Source organism: Rhopalosiphum padi, chromosome 4, assembly GCF_020882245.1.
Source record: "Rhopalosiphum padi isolate XX-2018 chromosome 4, ASM2088224v1, whole genome shotgun sequence".
In the NCBI taxonomy this organism is placed as follows: Eukaryota; Metazoa; Arthropoda; class Insecta; order Hemiptera; family Aphididae; genus Rhopalosiphum; species Rhopalosiphum padi.
Window position 1 is genome coordinate 13,555,395 of NC_083600.1, and position 21,281 is coordinate 13,576,675.

General features: G+C 29.0%; 1 protein-coding gene across 6 annotated transcripts in view; it reads right to left on the reverse strand.

Annotated features, from left to right (window-relative positions):
- Window positions 1-804: 804 nt before the first annotated feature.
- LOC132929133 (sushi, von Willebrand factor type A, EGF and pentraxin domain-containing protein 1) overlaps window positions 805-21,281 on the reverse strand; it is a 59,520-nt gene continuing 39,043 nt past the window's right edge. The window contains exons 4-25 of one of the 6 annotated variants that reach the window (XM_060994249.1): window positions 14,846-15,025; window positions 13,386-13,577; window positions 12,170-12,346; window positions 11,251-11,424; window positions 10,306-10,485; window positions 9,899-10,120; window positions 8,946-9,119; window positions 8,665-8,869; window positions 8,175-8,551; window positions 6,892-7,092; window positions 6,611-6,814; window positions 6,120-6,302; window positions 5,861-6,020; window positions 5,673-5,788; window positions 5,475-5,614; window positions 5,215-5,341; window positions 4,513-4,672; window positions 4,292-4,443; window positions 3,981-4,154; window positions 3,589-3,768; window positions 3,225-3,398; window positions 805-2,184 (exon numbers count right to left, since the gene is read on the reverse strand). In XM_060994249.1, coding sequence (XP_060850232.1) covers window positions 1,976-2,184; window positions 3,225-3,398; window positions 3,589-3,768; window positions 3,981-4,154; window positions 4,292-4,443; window positions 4,513-4,672; window positions 5,215-5,341; window positions 5,475-5,614; window positions 5,673-5,788; window positions 5,861-6,020; window positions 6,120-6,302; window positions 6,611-6,814; window positions 6,892-7,092; window positions 8,175-8,551; window positions 8,665-8,869; window positions 8,946-9,119; window positions 9,899-10,120; window positions 10,306-10,485; window positions 11,251-11,424; window positions 12,170-12,346; window positions 13,386-13,577; window positions 14,846-15,025 — 4,061 coding nt within the window. In that variant the 3' untranslated portion in view covers window positions 805-1,975. Of the gene's footprint in view, window positions 2,185-3,224; window positions 3,399-3,588; window positions 3,769-3,980; window positions 4,155-4,291; window positions 4,444-4,512; window positions 4,673-5,214; window positions 5,342-5,474; window positions 5,615-5,672; window positions 5,789-5,860; window positions 6,021-6,119; window positions 6,303-6,610; window positions 6,815-6,891; window positions 7,093-8,174; window positions 8,552-8,664; window positions 8,870-8,945; window positions 9,120-9,898; window positions 10,121-10,305; window positions 10,486-11,250; window positions 11,434-12,169; window positions 12,347-13,385; window positions 13,578-14,845; window positions 15,026-21,281 lie in introns of all 6 variants that reach the window. The other 5 variants (XM_060994250.1, XM_060994248.1, XM_060994251.1 and 2 more) reach the window with 5 other exon arrangements.

A 21,281-nucleotide genomic window follows, 5' to 3' on the forward strand; every position in this document is an offset into this window, starting at 1 on the left:
GCGTTGAATTAAGATGTATTTTGTTTTATAATATCGTTATTATTTGACTGACGGGGAAATCGTTGAACACTTAGACAGGGAAACGTCTGACGAGTAAATGTATTACGGGGATGAATCAATAAATACAATTTAATATTTATAGGTTAATCAGATATTGTATTAGTAATACATCACGAGAAATTACGAATATTATATAGCGGGAATAATTTATTGTGCGATCGTTTTATTTCACTGCAACGCGTCACATTGGTTCGTTTCGTATACAAGTATTAAAATTGCCTATACAAGACGCCTGATTTATACGAGGGTGGTAATGTTATTAGGTACTCGTATATTACAATATTTTATTTTAGCTTATGAATAACACAAATCACTGTAATTTATCACACTGATGAAGATTTTTTGTACAATATCGTCGGATGTGTTTACTATGGTGCCGTTTATAATCCTCGTATCTCTGAATAAGAACAATATAATAACTTTAAAAATATGTTTAAAAACGAAATAATAAGAATCAATTTTTCAAAACCGTTTTACATTCAATACCATATTACATAGTCTGTTATTGATCCAAAAGTAAAATATAATATTGTAATGTTCGAAAAAAAAATTATATAGTTGTGTAGACGGTATGTCCCACGAGGATTTACTAGAATATTTTAAGGCAGCGGTGGGCTGATGGAATTTGGATCACTCCCACTGTCCCGCGCCGCCTAAATATAGTAAATATTAGCAGAACGAGTCGTATTGCAATAATAAACAAAAATCCTTTCTACCCGTAGGCTGTTTAATATTGAACAACAGTTGAATGTATATTGTTTAACTTTATTGGTATTTTGAATACAATATGCAATAATGTGGTATACATAATATATATTATAATATATTCTATTAATACAACAAGGTTAACCTATAATATAATATAATAATATATAAGAGATTATGAAATGGATAAATAAACGAATAATATTAGATTTAATTAATAGAGAGTTTACACTATAATATGCACGTATATAATATAATAATATAAATTCTATAAGAGAGTACAGAAAAAAAAAGGTTTTATTACTAATATTACGGGTTAGAAGTTATTATTCTATTTTTTATAATATATTTTTGTTTGTTTGCATTCGGTTCTAAAATCATATCACTGCCGTTTTTATATTGAAAACGGTAAAATAAATACGAGTATATATTATTGTCAATAATAATATATTATATAAATATAATATATATATATATATAATAAATATTTGAGAAACTATGTATACTATACAAACATAATGGGTAAGTACTACTCGTACTATGTGGCAGACACATTAATACACATATTTTGTTACGTTAGTTGTAAATCAAGTTTTTTAAACTACTTGTAGATATTATAGAGTGGTGTTTAAAATCTAAAGAATTCACAAAAATGTTTAATCATGTTAGTATGTTAGTATAAGACAAGTATATCATAACCATGATTCGCCTGAGTATACTAATAAACAAATAATGAATTTTCGGAGCATTCGAACTCTCGCTCGAGGTGGAAAACGGACGGCTATGCCCACCTACCACGTGACATTCAGTTGAACCAGCTGTGTAGTAATAAATCGTAAACGCAATTAATTCAAATTGTATTTCTTCGCTGGATTAATTTACCGTATTCTGACATAATCTAACACTTCTAATTTTCTCATCGTCCATTCAAATTCTCACACGTTGTTGGAAACGCATATCGACGTTCAGTAAATTTACTAAAGGTCTTATGAATTTTACTATTTCTATTATAGTGTCATTGGGAATACGAAGTCGGTAAATATTTTACAATTCAAACGATATTCAGGAGATCCAAAATAAAAAAAATAATAATAATAAACAATAATACAAAGAATAATTGTGACTATTTCACGTATCGTTGTATGAAATATATAATATAACGTTGTATGTCGCCAGGTATATTGTGTGAGTGACGAAGACACGAATCTACTTAGGTCCGCTGAGTTTCGTTCCTGGACACGCAAGTCGGTATGGAATTTGACCATTTTCCGTGTTTAAGGCACCGTAGCACAGGAGCTCCTTTGATTTTCAAGTTTTCGTCGCAGCTGAAAGTGATCACGTCACCAATGGCGTAGTAAAACTTGACGGTGGACATCCGGCCTCGGATCACTGTGCCCGGGTACGGACAGGCTTGAACACCTGCGAACACGAATCACAAGGCAATACAGTCGGTCAGTTCGGGCGTCGGGTGAAGAGCGACTTCGAAATCATTATTTTAAAAACGAACGAACGTGCAACCACTGAAGCGTAATAATACGCGTTAATAAATTATTTACAACAATATACTGTTATCGGATGGAGAGAAAAAAAATAAAAAGCCAAAAACAAATTGATCTTATAGTTATGTTCAGTAATCGTTTTGGGCGCTGGTAAAGTGTATTTATGTATACGATAATTTAAACCATTAATTTTTGAGTTTAAAATTATGCTAAATGTATTTTATACTTCAATATACATAAGTACCTAATTGTGGTCACTTTTTAATTAAATCTATTTGAAATTAAAACGTTATAATATTTTTTATTAATGTGATCTAATATACTTATAATAATGAATAGTGATCAATCATAAATAAAGTATTATATTATAATATAAAGTTAATATATTTCTTTTTATCTCAGCGTGGTATATATAAATTAAAAATGTATTGTTACCTATCTAACGGCGGTTCTGATATTAATTGACAACGTGCATGCGTGTCGTCAGCAGTGAAAGCGTTATGGGAAGATTTAATATTATATTTGGTTATCCTTTCGTCACGAACCAAATAGTATCTTAGAAAATAACAAGGCAATTTTAGTTATCATTTTTTTTAAGTTGAAGAACATTGATAATATTTTAAATATTTACATTATTATCAATATCTGTGCTTAAAGTTTAAAAATAAGTAAACTTGTATTTTCTGAAATATTACGTGTTTTACGACAAAATTGAAAATTATCACTGTGTTAACTATTTATACTCGTATATGTGTTAAAATTAACGGTATTAACCATTATTGTCATATAAAGTTTGTTTTTGATGTTCGATAAGACGTATCCGTGAGTCGGCCACCCCTGGATTTGTCGGACGGGAATTAGTTATATTTTGGCCAGGAGATCCGTCGTGACGCTCCAGTATGCTATGGGCGGCATTCGTTCGAAGTCGCTATACAAACACACTCTACCCGTCCCACTTACAGATTGGCATTGGCGCTGACCACTCTCCGTTGTCCCCACAAACGAGCCTGGGCTGACCGTCCAACACGTAGTACGGTTCGCAGCTGATGGACACGTGTTCGCCAGGCCTGTATGAGTTTTGCGAGATGGCCGCGTAACCGTGCGGCGGGTCCCCTGGCCAGGGACAAGTGACCGCTACAACATATCAATTACACTTAGGGCCCGAGATCAAAACGGGATGGTTGGTGATGGGAGTGGTTGTTATGGCGGGGAGGGGATCAGTTTTTCGAAGTCACTGAGTACCCGCAAAAACGCGATAGCCTCCCCTAGTTTTGCAATAATAATAATAATCATAATAACGTATTGTGTCAAATTTATGATATACCTGCACATGTAGGAAACGGCTGTTCCCATTCGCCGGTTGGCAGGCACGTCGAATGTGTTGGCCCGTCGAGTCCGAATCCTTGCATGCAGCTAAACATTATTTCTCCTCCCACTTGACGGCTGAGCGTGGCTATTCGTAAATTTGGGTCAGTTAGTTTATCGATCTTTTCGCACTCGATGACTATCGAAAAAAAAATAAAAAATAAAATACGACAATAAGGTTATAACAATATTTTGCGGCAATCCACTATGTAAATATTACGTATATTTTTTAACATGTTATAATATACCTATGTACATATAGTATATTACATTTCATTTTGTGCAGAAATTTTTTTTTTTAGTTTTAACCGTATACAGTTATATAACATTTATAGTAATTGATAAACTTACTCTCACATGCGGGGATTGGATCGCTCCAGTTACCCGAAGGCAAACAGACGATTTCAGAGGTCCCGATCAGATTGTTGCCTCTAGCGCAAGAAAACTTTACACGAGAGTTTAGTTTTGTGTTTTGTGAACCAATGATCAAACTTCGTTTCGACGGGATAGAAGGACAATGCACGGCTATATTCATTTATTACATAATATTATATTATATTTGTAAGACACACGGTGATTATTGTTGCTGTTATTACATAGGTAATTATTATCATTTCAGTTTTAAGTTAATTAAAACATAGTTCTTTTTAAAAAATACAAACCTTTTACGATTATTTCAACAGAATGAGTGTGTCTGGTAGGGGTAATGCAAGAAAATAACCCGGAGTCGTCTCTGCTTGCGTGATAAATACTCAACCGATATTCGAGATCCGGGTCTCGGCCGGGGTCAGTGGTCCATCCCTCGGGATACTTTCTATAACACCGACATGGACGTAATGAAATTATGTACTCAAATTAAAATACGTAAAACCAAGCACATTACCGGAACGAATGACTGACGTTCCATTTCGGAGTGCCGAATCGTTTGATCCACAAACACTCCATGTGCAATATCGTTCCTGGGTAAACGACTAGTCGTCCCTCGTTACTTTGTGCTATTGGTCCTAGCTGATGGCGAAACAGTATTGTTGGAGGTTTTTCCACTTTAAACGGTACATGATACAAACAAATTATTATAGACGACTTTCAAGTCTTGTCATATTTTAAAAATACAATAACATGTTAATATTTTACAGAAAACGTTTTAATTGATCGTAATTATAATAATATTATTAATATTTATAATATTATTCTTATATTTATTACTCTAATAGATATTATTAGATTAAATTAGACTTAAATAATATGTTTTACCTACATATTATAATTTATAAGCGTATATAATAAATACGATATAATATTATGGTGTATATATTGTTGATAATTTTATAAATTTAATTTTTTTCTTATTAAAATGGATTTCAGAGACATATTGAGACTAAAAATTAAAAATTAAGTTTTTAGCACGAGATATTGTTAGTAAAATAATAATAATAATAATAATAATAATAATAATAAATTCAGAATTTATTAATTAAAGGAAAACCTTAAGAAGTGTATAATAAAAAAGGCGAAATGAATATCGAATCGAAATATAATAATAAGCTCGTATAGGCAATATACATATCATATTGGTATAACATACGTGCATAATCGTTTTCTTGGTTAAGTCCAAAGCAAACTGGACGTTGTCCAGACCATTCACCATTCGAACATACTCGCCTGTTGGATCCTTCCATTGCATATTTTCCAATGTCTGAGCATCGAGATACCTAAAAACGAGCATACCACAAAATAATACTCTATACTCATATACGGATGATATATAAGATATAACATAAATTATAATAGTATATATTTATTTTCGTCATTTTATATTATGATAATTGATAAGTGGAAAATTACCAAAACCGTTCCTGCGTTAAACTCGGTTAGCTCATTCGTGATCATCGTGTCTCCTATAAACGTCACCACGTTGGGCTCGCTGTTTCGAAACATACAAGTAGTGTTGTCTAAAGTAGAATTCATAGTTTCGACGGGTTTCGCTGAAATTTACCGTCAATATACATACGCTCTTACGTCTAAATATGCTAAACGACTTACTGCAATTTAATGATCGACCAATCCAGTTGCCGTCCTCACATCTTATTCGCCATGTGACTTTTTCATCTATTATGTTCCCGATGCAATTAAATGTTACTTCTGTCCCATCGGGAAAACTAAAATGAAACACAGTTTATCATAGATTAAAAATAAATATAGCATGTCACTTATATATTTGTAGTACTTACCTCTTTTCTGCGTCTTTTAATAATTCTCCGTTTCTAAACACCATTGATCCGTGAACCGATTCTGGGGGTCCGCAAGATCCTCGAAGTCCGGACAAAAGATCAATGGTGCCTAATTCGCTTTTTTTCAAAATATCCGCACCAGTAATGAATAATCCGCCATCTAGAAATAAATTTGTTATCATTTTTTTTACTTACATATTTATTATACAATAAATTATGTCTTTTATTATATTTTATTTAGGAATAAATTGTTCATTACCTCTTTTACAAGAAGGAACTTTGGGAACTAATCGACCTAATACACATTCAATAGAAACTGATGTAGTTTTTATGAACTCTGGATCGCATTGGAAGGTAACGAATGATCCATTGGCTATCGTAAGGCCTGCTCTATACCCAAGTAAGTATTGCCCGTGTGTTATAGCCGGCAACTCACATGGAGCTGAAATCATACGTTTAATGATGTTTCAAATCGATTTTTAAATTGTAAATTATGTAATTATAATCTCTCCACCAATTAAAATTTCTTTATTTACCACCAATCAATGGATCTCTAATTACAAGTATAGATCTCATTAATGTTGATCACTATAATTCTATACCACTATACTTATCTATATTAATGCTATTATTAATATACACTGTTTCTTATTATTACTAAATCGTATTATAATAATATAGTGTATACCTAAAACAGCTAAAAACATCAAGCATAACTCTGTATTTAATTAAAATAAATAATTATGTTACCAGGAGTGCACTCGGAAATAGTTCCAATATCCCAGTCGCCTTTTCTACATTCCATTCTTGAAGGGCCTTTCAAGTTAAATCCAGAAAAACATGTAATAGTTACGATTTCACCGTCCATGAATTCTGAACTTTCGGTTACATTTAAATACGTGGGTTCCACTTTACTGTAAAAGCCATTAGCTGAATATGGTATTAAGCAAGGTTCTGTAAATGAAGTATTAAAATAGTTATAATAGTTACTAGTACTAAACAAGTGTTATGAAAAAGTTAATTTAATTTACTAAGTTTGCAGTCAGGTTTTGCTGGCTTCCACCGAGTTCTCCAGCATTTGGCTGTTCCATTTACTACGTTAGGTTGGTATCCATGATCACACGATACTTTGAGTAAGGTTCCATGTGAATGAGTAACATTTGCATGCCTTCCTGGTCGCACAATTTCAATATGTATATTAGAGCTATTTGTTAGAGGTTCACAAGGACCAACTGTGAATAAAAACAAAAAATGTATGTATACTCGTACTGTACCTATATATCGGTATAATATGATTACTATAGCACTCCAAATCAATGTCATAAAAAATATTAAACAATACTTTTACGAAAAACCAAAAATTTCAATTAAAAAAAGTATGAAAACAAATTATAATTTTAGTAATGATATATTTTTACAATAATATTTATTTTAGTTTTGGAACAAATGGTAAGAATTACGAGTCATTTTTAACACCAGAACTACTCTGTAGGTATCTATAAAATATATTATCGAAAAAAAATAATATATAAACTATTTCAGTCATATTACAAATTTTATTTCAATTTTTGAACGATATATTTTTAGTGGTATTCCACTACTAAAAATATTACAGAGCTGAGGCATGTACTGAGACATGTAACCGCGATGTAGCATTTATTACATTTTAGCAATTAACCATGGTCATTGATCGGTGAAGTTTAGTGCAGTATGTACGGGTGATTCTTTTATCATTCAACACTCATTATTTCGTCAGGTATTGACTTTTTTTCATTTTTTTTTCAAAATATTTTGTTTCATGCTTTTTTCAATCTGTATGAAATTTTTATTTTTTTCACCCTTTTATTAAATAGTGAAACTACTGTCAACTTTTGATTTTCAAATGGCAACTTATATTTAAAATGTAGTTAATTAATATAGGGCTATTTTTTTTTATATATTTTAACGTTAAAGTTATGTAAAAATGTTATATAGTTTTAGAAAACTATGAAACTAAAAATTTAAAAAAAAAATTAAATAAGTCAATACTTTTTGAAATAATTAATACACAATAATAACAAATTTCTCGAAATAATTTTATGAAATTAAATACTTTGTTTAAGTTAATTGCATATAAAACTTTTGCATAATGTGCATTTAAAATTATTAAAATACTATAAATAATAGTTTAAATATTAAATTATCGATTTTATGAATCACATTTTTTACTAAGAAAGCATTGTACAATCAAAACAATTAAAAATGCATTAAAATCCCTGTCCAAATAATAACAACAATATATTTCTTTATCTATACGATTAAATATAAAACCTACCTTTTCGTTTTCCGTGTTTTCCTTTTCCTTTAGAACCTTTGTGTGGTGCTTTTTCTCCATCTATTGTAGAGTTACCGTCTTCGTTGTCATAATCTTTGAATGATAAATCCCCGGATTCCCGACCTCTAGATCCTCTATTTACTCCAGGATTTTTAGCTGTTTGATCTTTATTAGATGTCTGTTTAGCTTTCATAACTTGTTGATTTTGTGCTGATAACGCACGTTTACTTCTTTTCCACCAAGCTTTTATGGATGTTATTAAATTAACAATTTGATAAAAACCAGGTTTTTCCGTAATCAGTTCATTTGTATTATTATCAGTACTATTCTTAATAGATCTACTGAGTCTAAGTTTTGGATGTATTGACGGTACGCACCTAAAAATAATAATAGTACAAATATATTTTTAAATAATAATTATGCGTAACAATTTCGTTTCTAAATATTTTTTTCTAAGATCGAGACAATATTATGATTATTATAATTTTACTTAGGTAGATATCCAGGACTCCATTTTCCTCCGATACAGGTTGCACCTACAGGTCCTGATTCGATTACGTATTCCCGATCACATTCAAACGAAATTTGCTTGTTATTTTTTATCTTACGAACATATGGTCTATAGTCATAAACACCCATACTTCCCACTAATAAAACTTTACCGTGATCTATATAACCAGGGAAAGTGCAATAAACTGAAAAAAAAAAGGTATTTCACTGTCGAATGTCAGAAATTAATGGAAAGTAATATATTAACCAAATGTTAAATACCTTCGTCGCATTTTGGAGTTTCTCCGGACCAATTTCCGTACCGACATTCTGTGTATCGGTCCCCCACCAATGTGTAGCCATCTCGACATGAGAACTTTGCCTTGGCACCGTGACCCATTCGTGGTGCCAAAACTATGCCGTTTTTTGGAATCAGTGGTAAACGTTTGCAATGAGCTGAAAAAATTGATTTAAATCTTTTAATGAGCTCAATAATTATCATGGTCCCATTTAATAGTTTAACTTGTTTAGTATCACTAAAATTAAAATATTGTATAATGTATTATTCTGTTACGAATCAGACATTATATTACAGAAATCTATAGATAAAGATGTAATGCGATAAAGTAAGAGTTTATAAATTGTATACAAAATGTTTATTAAACAGTTAACACTACATACATAGTCGAAATATAGGTAATTATTTACCTGATTTACGAAAACATACAAATAATTAATACATTTTAAGTAGATTTTTTAGCAATAACAATTATCCTAAAAACTCACAATTTTAAGTGAGAAGTTGAAAATTATATTTTATACCTTCAATTCGACTTTATTGATAAATAAAATTGTTGCAAGGTCCGAAATCAGCGGTTCTCAACATTTATAGTTTTGTGAACCACCAATTTTAAAAAAAATCTTTGAGACCCACTAATGACTAATAGCACACATATGTACGTATTATTAGGTATATATAATAAAAATATAAAATAATATTATTTTAAATATATACGTTAGTAATGTTAATATTATATGGTCCACAACCCATGGGTTGGAAACTGCTATCCTATATGAATCCAATTAATTTTTTTTTAAATATCAAAATATTCTGAATAAAAAAATATACACTATGAAAAAAAAAATGCTTATTAAAATCAATTTAGAATTATTATTCACCTATATAAGTATTTAGAAAACGAAAACAATAATAAACATATTATAATATGCCTTGCCTGGTTCGCATTTCGGAATGTAAGTCCAGGTACCATTATTACACGTAGCAAGATCGTTGTTTCCAACAGCTGGCTCATATTTTGCATTGCACTTTACAGACAGTTTGTCACCGTGTTTCGCTAAAATGGGACCACCAGTTGTTTTTGGTATATAAGGAGTAGAATCATTTGATCGAGTGATGTTCACGTGTCCTTGTTGAATAACCGGTACGACACATGGAGCTGTAACGAAAATTTACCCATTATATGATTACGTTTATTTTAATATAGCCATAGTGGGAAATGCTATTACAAAAAATAATACATTTCTGTGTTATTGCCAATAATTACACAGATCAGTAGCAGTCGTTATGATATAAGTATATATTATTTTAAAGCGACCATGTTGGCTACTAATGTAAACTCACCTAGGCACAGCGGTGGTGGATAACGCCACTGTCCATCGGCAAGGCACACTGTCGAAGAATTCCCTACAAGAAGCATTCCGTCTTGACATCGGTAAATAATCGTTGCGCCTAGACCAGTGCCGCTTTCAGTGTTCTCTAGCCAACCATTATGAAGCTCTCCCGGAGATCCGCAATCTATCTCTATCGTTACATTTTTATTGTTTTGGGTGGATTCAAAAAAAAAAAAAAAACTTAAAGGGTGTACAGCCAAATCAATATGAATCACGATTTATTGGGGTTTACTGAGTTCCAATAGTATAAATATAGCTAATAAATAATAACACTTTTGCGCTATATACGAGTAATATTATATGTTCTTATCAATATAATACTTTGAGCATCTGGGTACGAATAATCATATTTTTTAAATAGTTATGTAAGTATGTTATAATTTATGTTAATAAAATCAAACCATTTTATAGCTAATAAAGTAATAACCAATAACCGTCAGCGATGATGGTATTGATGGTAAATCTAAAAACGAATCATAAGAACAATAATCGTTACGCCGTTGACCTACAGCCATAATGCTATGAAAAACAAAAACTTAGAAATTAATATTAAACGATAGACTGGTTTTCAATTTTCAAATTGAATGTATTATATTAGGTATATATCATATATAATAATATGTCTTTCAAAGAAACAAAACGATCCCTTAATGAGTGCTTAAATTTTGTTTATATTCAAAATTCGATATTAAAAATAAATATAATTTTATTTCACATTAAAAAGGAAAGTTATAAATCTAAATTATCCTTTTGATATCTATATATTATGTTACGGTATTAAATATTTGATGATAAAGATTCATTTGTGGAAACGTAAATTTAAATTCCCAAACTAAATCGTTTACTGTGTAGTTCTTTTCTGGGCCCGCCTTTAAATTCTCATTTTTGCATTTACCTTGACATATTGGCGTTGTGCCTGACCACTTGCCATCTGCACCGCACCGCCTAGTCGGCTCACCGGATAGTATGTACCCGTATTTACATTCGTATGATACTACCGAATTGTAGGACGTAGACGTGAATACCGCGTTTCCGTTGTACGGGCTTTCGGGAGGACCGCAGTCAACCGCTGAAACCACAACACACGCGAAAACAACGCCAAACAGTAACTGAACGTAAATTCACCCATAAGTTATGTTTGCGAAACACTTCGGTAGGCAGGTATATGGTCAAAAATTTACCGGTCAATAAATATATATATACCTATACGTTATATTCCATGATCCGTAACTGTTATTATTGTGGCAGGTATCTGAATAGTGTATATTATAGACTATAGTAGTTTCAATATTATGCTAACACACGCAGATTGGTTTATAAACGGTACTATAACATGTTTATTATTAGCTACATTTAAATTAAATTGTATATTATACGTTTAGTTAGAGTTGCTGCATCGGATTTAGAGAATTTATTGTTTACTAATATGTAATAACTCATTAAACTCAAACCGTCTCCCACTTCGAACTCATTATTATAAGAGTTTTTCATTCGGTGACAAACAAAATAGTCAGTGTTAGATACCTATAATATTAGAATAGGCGTGAAAAAACTAATTATTGTTACACTGCTGTGAATTTAGATATTTTACTAGATAAAAACAGCAGGTTAAACGTTTTAATTTTTATAATAATATAATACAATTTACGAGTAGCCGAATAATGTTACCAAATATCAAGACAAGAGCACTAGTACATCGTTTTATAGGCGTATTAGACTTTAAGAAGATAAAAAAAAACCATAATGGTTTATTGTCGGAAATCGTCACAGGTCGGCAGAGAACGACCACGCGAACTCGGCATTGAAGTACTTACGCACACACGAGGGTAAATCTTTTGGTACCCAATATCCGTCAGAATGACAGAGACGTTCCGATTTTCCAATTAGTTCGTAACCGTCCGAACACTTGTAGAACACACGGCAACCGAAGTCTGAACAGTCGCCTTGATGCCAACCGTTAGGAATTACACCAGGAGTACCACAAGTCCTCGCTGAAAGTATTATAAGTAATAAGAGTAGTATATACATTTATAAGTATTTAAAGTTTAGGTGAGCGGAGTCGTGTATTGAGATACGGCGACATCGATATTATAATATAATAATATAATATATTATAATATTAATACTGTAAGTATAAAATAAAATCTCAAAATGTGAATTTCTTGACAAGCATTTCACCAGCCCTTTTTAAAATTTTTAAATTTTTTTCGGTCAAACATTAGTGTGCCATTAGTGTGAATTTGTGCAACACCGGTTTAACCATAAATTAAAAAATAAAGAAGGGGGACTGGTGAAATGTTCGTAATTTCCTGTTATTTAATAATTGTAATATTGAAACTGTTTTAATGCATACTTTTAGTAATTTAAAATAGTAAAAATGTATATTTTAACAACTAGAGAAAATACATTTTCTTGGGCGTTTTGTATTATATTAAATTAAGCACTTTATAGATAATAAATGTATTTACAAATAATTTTTGTAACTAAATACTACCAACTTTTTTCTTCAAATAAATATTTATAAAAGCTATTAGATAAATGGACCTCAACATTTAATTTAATTTCTCATATAGTAGGTATACATAAATATAATATAAAAGCGAATAACAATTTTTTTTTTTAACGTTGATTAAAAAATATCTATACTCTATATATATATCTATAATATCAAATAAATTTATTGCTAGAATTATAAAAACTTGATTTTTAGATCCATAGCCCAACTGAAGAAGGCTTATTTATTTTATAATGATTTATGGAAAATAAGTTTTAAGATATTGATGTAAATAACTTGGAAAGAATAATTTTGGTTTAAATTTATTCAGAAGTTATGTATGAACTATTGAACTATGAATATTTCAAAATTAAAATAATTTGAAAAATTGTAATAAATTGCGTGACAACTAGTCTGTTTTTGATAATCTTTTAAAATATTCATAAAACTAGATGATATTAGATTTGTACTTAACAATTTAAATGAAAATAAACCCAAAATTTGCGAAAGAGTTATAATAAATTTTTAAGACTCACGTTCACATGTTATATCTGGTCCAAACCATGAAGCTGATATGTCCATTGCCAAACACTTAGCCCTGGCGAAACCTCTCATCGTAAATCCGTCTTTACATCGGTACTCAACTTCAGATCCAACGTCGAATGTTTGCTGATCCGGAAAAGCATTGTTACCTGCATTTTCGATTACACGAGGAGATTTGCAAAACACTGTAAAATACAAACAACACAAGTAATTTAATTCACGTAAACAGTTTTATCGATTTATCTGTTTTCTCTACTGTTATATATCGTCAAAAGTGTTTTTAACAACTAGACTCTAATTTTTATTATGTTAATGTAATTACATAGAATATATTTCTGTTAAGATACTTGACTTACTTGACTAGTCTCGTTAAAAATAGAAAAATAATATAAAGAGACAAGGAACATTTTTCAAGTGTGAACAAAAGTGTTTCATCTATTATAATATGATGTTTAATATTATAAATAAAATATTAATAACCAGTGCTCTCGAGTATTATATAACTTAAAATTATCTACTTAAACATGCTTTAAAAAATACAATTATTAAATTTAACATTTTTTTGAAAGGTTCATATTATGTAAAATTATTAATAATATTTCCATTAAGTATTTCCCAAATAATCAGAAAACTTTAAATAAATAAAAATATGCGAAGTTAAATGTATATTAAAATTCCTTTAACAATAGAAATAATTTGTATCCTACATTCCTACATTTAAATTTTTTGTGTGTATATTCCACAGAGATATGTAAATGTCAAATGCACAGTGCTTGACTAATAATATTATCAAAAATATTAATTACCTATACTGAGTGATTCTATTATTGAACAACACTCATTATTTTAAAATCTATTAATATTTTTGAAAATATTTTTTTACATAATTTCTTGTCAAAATAAAACATTAAAAAAAAATTATATTTGTAAAATAATGAGTGTTATTTAATAAAAGAATCACCTATATAATGATTTATGAAATTAATTTAGTAAAATGTATTCAAACGATGAATATTGATTTATATAAAAAAATATTGAATTAAATTGGTCTCAGTTATTTAAATTTGTAATGTATTTCATTTATTATTTCCTTCTGCCTAATTAATAAATACACCGAATAATACACATTTGATACACAACGGTACATATTTCATAATAAATGTCATTTGAGTGACGTACACGGTTCTTAGTTAATATGTTTATTTAATTATACTGCTGGTTGAAACTCAAACACCTCATGCATCATATTTTATTTATGTAAGAGTAAATATCAACATTGAGATTTTAACGAGTTTATTTATTATATTCCAGTTGGTAGTTAGAAATTAATATTATTAAGGTGGTTATATTTTAACAAATAAAAAAGCGACAAAACAAAATGACTCATTTATGGTTAACTGGAGATCCTCGTACATAAATTGAATAATGAAATAAAATATAGGTAGGTACTAACCACTTTGTTTGCAGAAAGGCGCTACACCAGACCACGAGCCGGTGGCGTGGCAAGTTCTGTGGTCTCTGCCAATCAATTGATATCCAATCTCGCAGCTGTAAGTAGCTTTGTCACTAAATAGTCTTCCGGTCATTTGCACAACGCCGTGTTCCGGATTCGGCAATTCATCACATTCTCTCTCTGTAGATAAAACATTGATTTAACAGATATTGAGGGTTAGTGTAACTCAAGCGAAGTAAAGAATTGACGTGTTGATTATGTCAATCGCTCCGAAAATTAAATAATAGCTTCGAGAGAAAATGATCAATTTTCTGTTAGCTGTTCAGTTATAACGAGGATATTGTTTTATTTTGTTTTAATCTGTCAATAAAAATTATTTACGGTCCAAAAAACGTACTTATTTATTTTTTTGCCTATAGATTTTGAACTATGAGCGAATACAATATTCCAACATTTTGTATACTGCTAGATTAAAAAAGCAAAACTGTCGTGAATTACCAACTTTAATATATTAACTCAGCTATAACAACCGATACGATAATAATATATTACTGTTAAAAATAAAAATTACGTCTTGTCCGTATTCCTCGATATTTAAATATACGATAAACTTATTTTTACGTTGGGTAATACACATGCATCTCTTTTTTTAACGGATTTATCTTGATTTTTTTCTGCTATAAAATACAAATATTTTACTTATTTTTAGACACAAATATTAAAACATTCCGATTAAAGTAAACATTATGATATTACATTTAAGATATGAAAACTTATCATAGTGCACAAAATGAGTGGGTATGTTTTTTGTATTGATTTTTTTCCATTTGAGTATTTTCATAAGAAAAGATAAAATAAAAGTTCAAATGTACGGGACTGTAAATAAATAATTAAAAAAAAAAATTGTTGTCATTAACATAATGATAGTATGTGGTTTTAAGCATTATACTCAGTATTTGATTTAATCGTAATCAATTTTAACTATGTTTTTAGATTTACAAAAATAACATTAATATAAACGAAAATATAAAATGATTTGGTTCTACATAATTCTATTCAGAATAAAGTATGCACTATTATGCAGTATAATAGGTAGTTGAGGCAGTTTACCTCTTGCTTAACGTGACATTTCAAACGGCCTAATATTGATACTTGAAAACAAGACCTTCATAAATTTTTATTTTTTGTGGCCAGTCTTTGTTAAAAGTACCCCATCCGAAATAATATCCCTGTGTACACTGTACACTATACTGATAAAATATTAAATTATATTTATATTAAACTGTATAATAATTTTATATTTTATCAGTATAGTGTACAGTGTACAAATATATTTTTAAACTATTTATTTAGAGTGTATACCCTTACTAAGAAATTATGAATTAAATACATTAATATAGTTTATTATTTATTTGAAATAAAATTGTTTCTACAATTTGATAGGTACTAGTATGTAGTTTAAAACTTATGATTTAAAAAAGTTGTATTTACATTAGCAAAATACAAAATTAGATATAACTATAATGATTAAAAAATAGTTTCGATTTCAACATTTCAATGTTGACTTATAAAAACTAAAAAAATTTTTTTTATATAATGTATAATAACTTTTTAAATTATCTGACAGTTGAACAACGATAACACAATGATAATGTCACGTAGTGTTAATAACTTTCACTATACATTTTCAATATACACAAAACACTTTTCCAAAGTATTCTTGCAGTACTTGGAAAAAAAAGTGTGAACAAATTTGAAACAATTAACTTGAAATTTAAAGAAACAACAACGTCACAACTCACAAGTATTAATGAAAACAATAACGAGTGGTTTATCGATAATTGAAGTTTCCAAGAACAATTTATACTTTTTTCCCATAAAGTTTTTCTCGTTATTAAATTAACTATATTTCATTAAATATATAATATGAACACAAGTGAAATACATTATAAATTTATAAATTAAAAATTAAAAACAAACTTTTTTACAAGTTAAAAATGTAGTAAACTAAAACATAGAATATAACAAAACTGTACGCCTATAGATACATTTTAAACTTATCTTATTTAACCCGTGACATTGACATATCTTAAATTATAAAAAAAAAGTTTAAAAATTAAGTGTTCCCTTTAAAAAAAATATTTTTCTTACAATAATACTAAGAACGTGGAAATATGAGATTCAATGGAATGATAATATTCAACAATTCTTTGATCAAAATTTTAATTACTGCACACTTATCAATAGTAGACAATTGTTATTATGCCAAAGTTAAGATATATTTATTATATTATATACACAAGTTAACATAAGCATGCTCATTTTCATTTTTACTTTTGAGAATTAATTCATTTAAATACTGATTTTTAGAATTCTTAAATATACTTAAAGACCAAAAATTTTAAATACCTACTAAGTTTTTTTGTACGATTTAAAAAGTTTAATTTGGCGATACTAATTTTTTTTTTTTTAAACGAACTACCATTTTTCTATACATTTTTAATCAGGGGTCTATTTTTACGCTGTATGAATGATCTCCGTACGATAAATTTGTCCATACGCGATACGCCAACAAAGAGCCAATACAACGCCTTACGAAAATTTGTGTTTTACCTTTAATGTTCATACAAAGTTCAAACATTTTTTTAAAAATATTGTTGTGTCTAAATCTCGTGAATAAAAATATTATAGTCTTAATTTTGAGTAATAAACTTCATAATACGTTCAACTTATATTATATTATGTTTGGAAGATGTGGCTCTGATGATAAGAACAATTTATTTTGTACATAATATTAATATAAATTTATCAATAATTTGTGAACATTGTCCGAGTAATAACCAATATAATAATCTAATATTACATCTATTTTATATTCTGTAATACTATTTTTAATTACCATTATCGTAATGTATACATTTTAATAATTCAGAAACTACTCTTTCAAATTGAATTTCAGATACATACTAATTTATTTAAAAAATCGTCTACTTGACAATATAGATTAAAAAGGTTTGGTTTTCATTAAAAATAGACGATTCTATATCACTACAATATACTACTTAAATGGTATTATAATTTAACATTATTAAAAGAAAAATGAGGGTGAGCTTATTTGGTAAAATGGTAAATTGGTAAATCACCCTGTATAATATATGCATACAATTAACATAAGCCAAGTGGTGTGAGTTGATTTAAAACAGTGAAAGTAAGTTATAGTTTTAAAAAAGCAGTTGTGTATAATGAATTTCTTAAAATAATCAAGAAAAAAAATTAAAAACGATTGAATGGATATTGTACTTAATTGAAAAATAAATTATCTTTGAGTGCGTTCTGGTGTTCGCACGGATGATTAACTTTGTTCTAACAGAATTATCCACAACTGAGCTAAAAATGCGACGGTTTTTGAATAATTTGAGTTTTCAGAAAAGCGCCGTGATTTGCATTTCGTTTATACAAAACTTTATGTTGAAAGTTGATTCTCTACATAAATACCAAGTGGAATTAATTAACAATAACCGATATTTAAATATATTAAAACGCCGTACACGTATATCGGGCGCATATATATCTGACATATTTCTGGAAAAGAAGAGGTCGTTGCTGCAAATATATATTTATATAGAGATTAGAGATAAGTGTATTATCTGCAAGCTACAATTTTATGAATTATAAGTATGTGGGGAAAACGGGTTAGTCTACAGTGGAGACAAAACAATAGGAATATACTTCCAACACGATATTATTATATTAATCAAAGCCTTGAAAATAATTACAATGGTGTAAAATAAGTTTGCGCCAAGTTTCTTCCAAAGATTAAGTTTAAATTTGCGTTATGCTGCGTGTTGGTGTTGTTTTATTATTATTCTCTAAATCAAATCGGGAACAAAAGTAGTATATTAAAATTTACTAAAAATTAACAACAAAAATCACACATCTATATTAATGAATATACTTTGAATCTTAAATGTGTACTCGTCAATTTTTTATTACGATGTTTTCTATTTTGAGGTTTTCCCGATAGTAGCCAGTTGGTATACAATAGTAAATAGTAATTATAACAGTATAATAGTATATTATATTGATACATCGGCCTATTACGATGTTACGTGTATTAATTATAGTTTCTATATTTATTGTCCAACTCGACGTTTTAAAGCTGTACAAGTTCTTGAAACGTAAACCCTCCATTACACCGCGGCGACCACTTTAAATTAGTAAATACTCGAGGGACGAGCGCGCGCGCACACACACACACACACATTATATATACAAGTATAGTCTTCGGTAGTTCGGTCTATACGGATCGATTTTTACCGCACTCCATTTATAAAGTTGTATACTATCTAAGTATCATAGGTGTAGAAAATTGAGCAACCAGAATTCATTATCGCCAGCAGTTTTTTCATAAATTACCTTGTAAAAATTGTTAAACAGTGCTAACGATGCATTTAAAAACTAAGAACTTCTTCAAGGGAGTGCCGAAGAGATCCTCCCTCTCCATACGTATTGTAGCTTTTTTTTTTAATGTTTATATGTGTTTAAAGTTAATTTTACAGTAATTGCAATTTTTTTCATACATATTAATATATAAGTAAATATATACATCATAATATAATATTATATAAGTATTAATTACTATTATAAATAGATGTGTACATTTTAATAAATTTATTTTATGTTTTGATATTTTAATATGTGATTAAAATTATAAGTGTTATTACTTATTTATTTATATATAAATATACAACTGTTTATAGCAAGATAGAGTTCAAACCTTAGATTAGTTTTCTCCTCCATTTTACAAATGGTCTTAGTGTGATCCCCGCTAAAATCATTATAAATATTATTTCCATCATTACGTATTATACTATATTATATTATCTATGTACTGGTAAAATAATGAAAATATTTAATTAATTCTTTTCTATTTTTTCTAATTTTAATCAACCGATGCAAACTTTAGTACGGTGTTCAAAAAATTTGCATATAAACAATCAGGTAAAAAAAGACAACGACAAGTTTTTTTGGTGTCAATAAGTCTCAATAATTAATATTTTATTTAGAATTTTTAAATTGACCATTATTAGGTTTTTATAACAAATAGTTTTAATTGGTGGTTGTAAAATGTTTAGAATATTCATAATTGTTAAGTTTTATAATCCCAGATTTGGCAATTTAATTCTCCCGAACCCAGATCAGATTGAATTTTTTTTGAAGGATATACTTGTGAACTCTCTGATGTATCAACTGCACTTCTGCACTTTCATAAAATTGAATAACAGTGTTATGTAGTTTTTGGAGGACAGATGTTGAGTGATATATAATATATCATCTTGTGTAATTTAGTTGTTTACCTACTGTTTTTATTATTATTATTATTATTGGTTAGTACTTATTATAGTATACTAGTATACTTATATTAATACATTATATGTTTTCTTATTAAATATATGAAGGTTATTGCTATAAAATTTAAGAGCACATAAATTCAAATTTAACTAGGTATCATACAAATTCTACATGATAATAATATTAACAATTTTTGATATTCATGTATATAACACATCAAAAAATCAATAATTATAGTAACATTTAAATATAATAAGAATTTTTCTTTTACCTTATCTACAATAAATTATAAACATTGTATAATTGTATATATTATTATTGAATTTAATATAAATACAACATTATAAAATGTATATTAATGTTTATGTATAAAAGAATAATTAATAAGGACAAGTTAATTTGGAAAAAATTTAAAGCATACAATACAATTTAGAGTATTTTTAAAATTTTCAATTTTCTTTTTTTTTATAATTTTCCAATAAAATCATTAAATTACTTAAGCCGTAGAAGAATTTGCTTTCGGAAGGATTTATCGCCTATTGTATAATCGCCCATTTCATTAGTATAATCCGACGATAAACAACTTGGTTCAGAATATTCCTCATCCTAATCGTTTATAGTTTTTATGTTACAATATATTACAATATTAATATGTTTATATATAATATACATATATATATATTATATAACAACGTTATAATACGATGGTAAAATATTTTAATATTTTGGCTCGTCCGGGGCACGTCTCTTCTAATCTCGAAAAATGTTGGGGGTGTGAACATGGCTAGGTATTATAAACTTACGATAATATTATTGTATTAATAACATGCGCCCAACGTGTATAACGACATTATTGGATTAGAAGGGAGGGGGAGGGGGTTATTCCTTGCAGATACGAGCCTAATGAACCATAAGAAAAAAAATTTTGTTTTTTGCTTCCTCACCACACCGCGCTTGAGCTCCGCAGAAACTACAATCTCCTTTGAGCGTGTTAGTTTACGCGAGTGTGTCAGTGTAAGCGTGCGTGTGCGCTCGGTTCGTCCGACCGGAACACGCGCACGTCTGTCTGACCTGTCGGCGGCAA